This window comes from Peromyscus eremicus, chromosome 1 (genome assembly GCF_949786415.1).
Source record: "Peromyscus eremicus chromosome 1, PerEre_H2_v1, whole genome shotgun sequence".
NCBI lineage: Eukaryota > Metazoa > Chordata > Mammalia > Rodentia > Cricetidae > Peromyscus > Peromyscus eremicus.
In genome coordinates, this window is record NC_081416.1 from 94,754,840 (window position 1) to 94,763,981 (window position 9,142).

Sequence of the window (9,142 nt, forward strand, 5' to 3'; positions counted from 1 at the left end):
GCCCTTGAAGATATCTTGTTAATCCTGCTGAGCAATCCGGATAATCCTGTTCAGGAGGTTGTGGTTCCCCACCAAAAGTCTAACCCAATGGTTTCAAATGTAGTTTCATGCCCAAAGTCTAGACCAATAGTTTTTTTTAAAAAAATCACCTTGTCCCATATCCCTTCGACCCAATCCCAAATTGCCAATTCCTGGGTTGTGGTTTTTCCCTATAAAAACTCTCTACACCTGGGCTTGTGGTCACTGCCACATTTCCTTCCATCTGCTGTGCGGTGGCCCAGGTTGAATCTGAATAAAAGGACCCTTATGTGCTTGCACTGGAAACCGGTTCTTTGGTGGTCTCTGGGGGTTTCTTGAAACAGGTACAACAGAAGCAAGTTGGAGAAGAACGAGGTTGAAGACGAGGACAGAGACAGAAAAGGGTTAGAGTTATGAGAAGACAGGAGGAGAAGGGACAGAGAGGAGTTAAATATAAGAATAGAATTGAATCTATATAGATAGAATTTAATCTCAGAGGAATAAAGTAGGTGGACAGAAGAGCACGTGTACTTAGATTATTTTCCCACATGATAAGAATTCCAGGCACACCCCCATGATTGCGCATACCCAAGCGGGACACTTAGTCATTTATGCCTAGTCATTTCCAGGTCATAAGTCCTACATAATCCATGTGGTGTGTGGTCACATAAATTGTGCAGAGTGATCATGTGATTTATGCACATGTGTGGGGTGGTCCTTAAATCCCAGCACTCGGGAGGCAGAGTCAGGCGGATCTCTGTGAGTTCGAGGCCAGCCTGGGCTACCAAGTGAGTTCCAGGAAAGGCACAAAGCTACACAGAGAAACCTTGTCTCGGAAAAAAAAAAAAAGGCGGATCCCATGTCCCCTTCCCTCTTTCTTCATGTGTCCTTTCAACAGTCCTGAACACATCTATCCCTTTCTCCTTGTCTTAATAAAATTCTTGTTAGTGGGTTTGTCGTGTTCCATGACTTTTAATCACAGGGTAAGAGCACCGCTAAAACCAACACCATAGATTACTCCCTCCATTAGTGGTGTCTCTTCTGGGCCCCTGGGAAGGAAATCAAAGAGGCTGGATGGACCTCATAATTCCTGAGACATGCATCTGTTTATTTATTAATTCAACTAACTTTGATTACACTCCTTTGTTATGTTGGGTGCTATTGGGAAATGGGAGATAGAAATAAACTACTGTTTTACAGCTATGGAGTAGCAGCCTAACCAGGAAAGCCCCACAAGGGTAGGCAGGAGTTCTAAGCTCATATCCACAGTAGTCTGGGTATCATCTGGCCCTGCCTGGGCCTAGGGAGTCCCAGCCCAGGAAACTCTGGCAGGAATAAGTGTTTGTTTAGAGAAGTGATTTTCATCTGAAAGGTCACACAGACTTACTTTGACTCACCCACTGTAGGAAGCACCTGTCCCCTCTACCTCTAGAAACCACACAAACTGTAACCCTAGAGGAGGGAGGAATCACATCTTCCCAGTAAGGACAATGAAACTGTCAACCCTCACAGTTTCGGTCATCTTTCTACTTCATCAAATCTTCAGGTTAAAGCAATTTAACTTTTCTTTAAACGGCAAAATCAGCTAGCTACTTGTTTAAACATGAGTATCTTTGTTCCTTGCTCCATCACCTCAAATCTTTGTCATTATATTTTTTGAGGAGAATTCAAAACCCTATTGTTTTTCAATGTTTTGAAATAGATGACTAGTTATTAACTGTCGTCCCCTGACTGCACTACAGAACCCCACAACTTGCTCCAGCTGTGTTACTCATTTTTGTCTGTGTTAACCAGTCTTCCTATATGTTCTTTTCCCCAAACTCTGGTAAGTACTGTTGTACTCTAGACTTCCATGTGACCACCTATATACACATGCATGAAAGCAGCTGCTGCAGGCTCTCACTATGTACTGTGTCACCACAGGTCCAAAGCAACAGGGTCAGGAGCCATGGCCTGAAACCTGGAGCCAGAATAAACCTTCCTCCTTCCAAGTTGATTAGCTCAGGCGGTTTTTTCGCAGCAATGGAAAGCTGATTCAATATAATATTCTTGACTTGCAGTTGTCTTTATTCTCTCTCTTTCTCTCTCTCTCTCTCTCTCTCTCTCTCTCTCTCTCTCTCTCTCTCTCTCTTCCATGAATATAACATCTTCCTACTCATCTTGATAATGATGGTTGGCATCTTCATTGAGTGTTTTCAGGCTCATAGAAGCTTACTCAAGAAATTAAAATAAGTGCACACAGATAAACAAAGTAACCAGGATACTTCATTAAAAAGTAAAACAAGGTTGTGCAAGGTATCCCACCACAGGTAACCTTGCCCAGCCTTGATGCACAGGGAAGGGGTTTGGACCTGCCTAACTGAATGGACCAGGCTTTGCTGATTCCCCATGGGAGGACTTCCCTATTCGGAGGAGGGGATAGGGGTGGGGAGGAAGGCTTAGGGGGATCGGGAGGAGGGATGAGGGGGAATCTGTGGTTGGTATGTAAAATGAATAAAAAAAATTTTAATAAAGAAAAAAAAGTAAAACAATAGTATAGATTAGAAAGAAATATGCTGTCAAGAGTGACACCAGGCCACATAGGTGAGAGTTCTCAAGGGAGCTCAGTGGCTTCTTCTATGGGTTCTAAAGAAAGGTGGAATTTGTTAAATTGGGGTGGACCTCTATTTTGATTAACATATTTGGGTTATATAAGCCTTTTTTTCCACTATTCCTGTCCCTTCCCATAGTATATCTGATTTTAGTCACATCCATGCCACATTATGCATAGGCATAAGATTGAAAATAGAAGATTTTTCATTAAAGTTCACTTGCAGAATACAGTTTGCCTTGTTGTTCATGTACTCCAAATCAGCTCAGGCTGGATGAGCCCTGTTTCCAGTTACTTGTACATGAATGTTACAACTGGCTAGAGTCTGTGTTTGATGGTCATTAAAAAGAGGAGTAACAATCCACTGTTCAGAGAGTGGTGTTTGTGCAACTTAATGCAGATGTGGGTCTTAGGCTGTTACCAGGTTTCAAGGAGCATTGTTTGGGGTGTGTGTGTGTGTGTGTGTGTGTGTGTGTGAATAGTACAAGCAGGCAATGGACTCTGGCTACAGAGTGCATTATTAAAGGAAGATTATGCACTTAGCCCAACACAAGTAGAGGCCCAGATTGCTAACCTAGTCCCACTGCTTGCTGCTAGTCTCATGGGGATTACATTTTTTTGTGATGGTGTTTGTCTCTTACTGCTCATTGGATTGATTCTCCCTCTTGCTTTGGCTTTTGACAGCCTGATTATACATGGATTCAGAGAAGATCTCTTTATAGTTGAGCCAATTGGGATTCTGTGAGTTTTATGGATTTAGATGTCCATATCTCCCTCAAGATATGGAAAATTTTCAGATATGACTTCATTAAATTTGACTCCTGTGTTTTTCCTGTTCTATTTTTTAGGTATTACACTCACATACAAATATTTATTTAATAGTGCCTTTTAGGATTTTTCAACTCTATTTAACAATATGCTTTTTCTTTTCTATTAGCTTAGTTGCTTTCAAATAACTGTCTTCAAACAGAAATTCTTCTGCCATGACTTGGTTGTGTTACCTCTCAACTGTACTTTGTTCATTCAAAAGTGTAAGATACAGAATAATTGGCATTAGAGAAGCCAGATTAATGATTCCTCTAATTTCTTTTTTCATCTTTCAACTGGTAATAATAATAGTCTTATGTGGCCCTAAAGAGAATTTGAACAGCATTTTGAAACAGTGGAGCTTCACACTGGTCTTTCCACTTTCACTATTGGACATATTTTACATATGACCAAAAATGAAAAATACTCAACAAAGCTATGACTAGATAAACAACTAGCTTTATATTCTCTCTCATAACTCATGGTCTTTCTAGTGGTTTAGAAGTTCATTTGATATATAGATTTTTGGTTCTAGTATATTTTGTGTGAGATGATTTTCATTTGTAAGTTTTTAATAATGAAGATTATAAAATATTTTGAAGACAAACATTGATTTTAAAAAGTGAAAGGAAAAGAAACTGTTAATGACTGCAAGTTAGAGGTACCAATGACATTAAGCTTGTGCTATTTATGTTAAAAAGTTTTGTGCAAAAAGAGATGAATGAATACACAGCACAAATTGGGTGTTATTCAAAATATATTACTGAGTAAAACTTTAGAAGAGGTAGCTATTTTTAATGTTCTCCAGTACTCTCTTCAAAGTGAAAATAAAACATAGAGTGCTGGGCTAAAGAAAGAATCACAGTTTTCAGTTTTCCCCAGAATATTTTATTAGGATTTTCTTGTAACCATGAAAAATTTAGCCTTCATAAATGTATAGAAATGTAAACTGGTTTACAGACACACCAATTTGCTTACCTAGAACCCCAAGTAAAAGGACATGGAGACTTCAAGCAACACTGTGAATTTTGAGAAGTGTGAGTTATCTATGAATGGTTGCACACACTGAGAATGATTCTTTCTTACTAGTGCTATTACAAGAGCTAAGAAGAGAAAGTTTCAAACAAACTTCAACTGTCAAGATACTCAGCAAAATGAAACTCAGATATAAATATATAGCCCAAAATTGGGGAGTATGAACAAAATACTTAAGTTGCTCACATGTTCTGAAAAAAGTGGTTTATGTGCTTGTTTTCTTGATGCTCATCTACAGAGACAAATAATGATTCATGGGTGAGGAGAACAGAACATCTGTGACAGAATTGATCTTCCTGGGCCTCTCACAGGACACACAGACCCAAGCCTTGCTCTTCTTCCTCTTTCTCCTCATCTACCTGCTCACTGTGCTGGGAAATCTGCTCATCATCATGCTCATCCACACAGACCTCAGACTCCACACTCCCATGTACTTTTTCCTTAGAAATCTGTCCTTTGCAGATCTCTGCTTTTCTACCACCACAGTCCCCCAAGTGCTCATCCACTTCCTGGTGAAGAGAAAGACCATTTCTTTTGCTGGATGCTCAACTCAGATAGTCGTGTTACTTCTGGTTGGGTGTACAGAGTGTGCACTCCTGGCAGTGATGTCCTATGACCGATATGTGGCTGTCTGCAAGCCTCTGCACTACTCCACCATCATGACACACTGGGTATGTGTCCAGCTGGCTGCAGGGTCCTGGGCCAGCGGTGCATTTGTGTCCCTGGTAGATGCCACATTCACACTGCGTCTCCCTTACCGAGGAAACAATGTCATTAACCACTTTTTCTGTGAACCTCCTGCTCTCCTGAAGCTGGCTTCAGCAGACACTTACAGTACAGAAATGGCCATCTTTGCAATGGGTGTGATTATCCTCCTAGCACCTGTCTCCCTCATCCTCATCTCCTACTGGAACATCATCTCCACTGTGATCCAGATGCAGTCTGGGGAGGGGAGGCTCAAGGTCTTCTCCACCTGTGGTTCCCATATCATTGTTGTTGTCCTCTTCTATGGCTCAGGAATATTTGCATATATGAGACCAAATTCCAAGACAATGAATAAAAAGGATAAAATGATTTCAGTGTTCTATTCAGCAGTGACTCCCATGCTTAACCTTATCATTCACAGCCTGAGAAACAAGGATGTCAAAGGGGCTCTCAGGAGAATGACTTCAAGATAACATTTTTTGAGATGGCAATGTGACTGTGCTCAGCATGGCGGAGATGTGGAGGGAAGGAATTTTCTCCAAGATTTTTCTTATTTTATGTCATTCTTTCACATTTTCTTCTTATTTTTCATATGTTTTTATCTGTTTCATCCCATTGATCATTTAAAAGAAAGGAAAGGAAAGTGAACAGAAGGAAAAGAAAGAAAAGAGAAGGCAAAGTTTTGATTTGCAAATGAAGGAAGGGAGAATTAGAAAGGAAGGGAGCAAGGGGGGATCTTATGGAAGAAGGAAGGGAGGAAGAACAAACAGGAAATAGTTCCTTTTTAACTCATACAGTTAATATGGAAATAAAAAAAATAAGTACTTAGTATCTGTCAAAAAACTCAAAGGAAAAATAATATTTCACAAATAGGGGACTATATCTCTGGCAATGAAGTCAACTTGTCTCATTTGGACATGCATTTGACAGTTACATTTAGAAGATATATTTTATATTGCAAGCACTTTTATAAAGCTTGGGAAATAGACATGAAAACTGATGTTATATTTGTGGCATTGATTTTAATCCAAAATCATATAAAATTCTGAAATTGAATAGAGAGCATATTAGCAGAATAACAAGTGATAGAATTACAGGAATATTGTAAATATAAGAGACTAGAAATAAAGCTAAAAATAAGACAGCTGGATGAGAAGACCCTTGAATTCAATGGTACAGAATCTAACTCGTTTCCAATTATGAAGCATCTGAAGATTGGTTGGTTCACAGAAATACTAATAGGTAACTAAGATAATGTCAAAGGATGAAACCTGGCAAACCGTTTTGGCCTTAGCAGGACGCTTGAATTTTTAAAGAAGATAAGAGTTCACATAACATAATGTATAATGGGTGCTTGGTTGCTTGTTAGAAACAGTATGTCTCAGTAGAGAATGAAATGAAATAGGTAGCCTCATGAATCTCTCTCTCCCTCCTCTCAGTCTCTCTCACCTCTCTTGTCTCTCAACAAACAACCCCCACAAATATCAAAACAAGGAAACAAAAACCTAAAACACAAAATATAACAAAACCAAACCAAAAGATCACACAAGAAAAGCATGGAGTCCTTTTATGTTGACCAACTGCTCCCAAGCATGGGCTCTGCCTTGGTGCACAGTTGATATACTCAGTAACACACTATTGGAGAAAACTGATTTTTCTCTCTCCCAGTAGCTACCAATTGCAAATAGCTTCTTGGTGAAGGATGGGACTTTGTGCCCAGTTCCTCTTCTATGAGATTTTTATCTGGCTTGATCTTGTGCAGGTTTTGTGCTTCCTGTTACAGGCTCTATAAATTCACATGCACAACAGAATTAATAAAGATATTATTTCCTTTGAGTAATTCACCAAGTCTGACTCTTAAAATATTTCTGCCTCCTCTTCTGCATACATCCTGAGTCTAGAGAGGAGGATTTTGATAAAGACATCTCATTGAGGTCTGAGTACTCCAAAATCTCACACTCTTTGCACATTGTCCAGTTGTTGGTCTCTGTGTTAACTAGTATTTACTGCAAGAAGAAGGTTCTCTGAGAAGGAGGATCTCTGATGAGGGTCGAGCAATTCACTGATCTATGGGTATATTAATATTTTAAAAAAATGTTCAATACCCTTAGCCAATAGGGGAATGCAAACTAAAATTACTTTGAGATTTTATTTCATCACTGTCAGAGTGGCCAAGATTAATACAAACAAATGACATCAGATGGTGGGGAGTAAAGGAAACACTTACTCATTGCTGCTGGGAATACATACTGGTCAGCCACTATGGAAATCAGTGTGGAGGTTCCTCAAAAAACTGAAAATTGTTCAACTACAATATCCAAATACACTAATCTCAGCCACATATCCAAAATAGTCTACATCTTATTATAGTGATACTTGCTCATACATTATTATTGCTGCTCTATTCACAGTAGTCAGAAATTCAGCCTAGATGTTTATCTACTGATCAATATATGGTGAAAATGTGATATATTTAAACAATGGAATATTATTCGGCTACTAAGAAAAAGTTATGAATATATAAGATGGAGCTAGACCGACCATCCCGAGTGAAGTAACCCAGGCCTAGGAAGACAAACATTGCATGTTTTCTCTTTTATGTGGATGTTACTTTTTAAGGTTTAGATATGTGTTTTATTTAGAATAACTATAGTAGTGAGGAGCTAGAAAGGAAGCAGGGGAAAAGAGAATCTTCCAAAGAAGAGGAAATAGAATTTAGTATTATAAAGAGATACAGATGAAACTGACTGGAAAGATTGAATGTGGAAGAGATTGGGAGGGCAAGGTAAAAGATGGGACACGGGGAGTGACAACTAATACAAAAGGCAAGTTGAAAAGTCATATGGAACCCTACTACTATGGAAGTTTCCTAAAATAGGTACATATAAAAAGAAATTTATATCCCGTGGCTGATATGTAGAACTGAATTGTATTGTAAAATAAAAAAAAAGTATTTCCTAAAAAAAAAAGAAATTTAAATGGAATTACCTTATAATGGGGGAAAGCAATACCCCAAACTAGATATCTTAAGCTGTCATATAAAACCTCTGGTACTAGAAATGATTTACATCTTGTCAAGTCATGGAACAAAGGTCCAAATGGATTCCCCCAAACAGTACAGGCTTCTGGTTGCCCTCCACAACTTAATGTTAAGAACTTCTTGCTGAAGTCACCACTTACTTATGCCATTAAACATGGAGAAATCAAGCTGGTATCCAATTAGCAGATTCTTTTCTACTGACTAGCGTTCATGTTGTTGTAAGATACAGTGGATGCTATGATAGTAGAAGAATAATCATCGTTATAAGCTACAAACCCCAAGAATTATAATAATGGTTCACCTTAAAAAAAATACTGGTGTAGTAGTGGCATAAATGTGATGGCAATAACCAACCACTTTTAAAAGTTAGATTTGAGGCCCACTCCATGAGATAAAACCCATATCTGATACCGCTAATATCCAAGAACCTGAGACATAGATAGGTCATGGACCCTATGGAAAACCTACTATTATTAATCTGCTAAATGAACATGATAATGAAATAACTCCTAATGATATAGTGTATGTGTTTTACATTGTGAATTTTACATGTGTTAGTTTGGATACCTCTTTCAGTTTTACTTGGGTATCTCCTTAGTAAATAGCATACTCTTGAGGTCTTATTCCCCAGTACCACACAGAGGTAAGATAAAATACAGTTATAACAGCAACACCACCAAGCCATAGAAATGCAGTTACTTAAAAATAAATCAATCCAGTAATTTGCCACCAGTGAACATAAGACAGAAGGTCTAATTCTAATATGGAATGGGCAAGTAGTTAAGAATTATTTGGGCATAAATGTGGAACTAGTAAATGAATGAGATAAATAAAGAGTCATAGAAAGGGACAAAAAGGAGAAAGACAACACATACACATATACACATATATACACATACACAAACACACCACATCCTCCTGTTATTTAAGTCAATCCTCAATGATGC

The 9,142-nt window shown here is 38.5% G+C and overlaps 1 protein-coding gene across 1 annotated transcript; it reads left to right on the plus strand.

Moving 5' to 3' along the window:
• Nucleotides 1–4,704: 4,704 nt before the first annotated feature.
• Nucleotides 4,705–5,628, plus strand: LOC131900637 (olfactory receptor 2D3-like). Its single transcript, XM_059251942.1, has one exon. It carries the CDS (start codon nt 4,705–4,707, stop codon nt 5,626–5,628), a length of 924 nt encoding a protein of 307 aa, XP_059107925.1.
• Nucleotides 5,629–9,142: the final 3,514 nt, after the last annotated feature.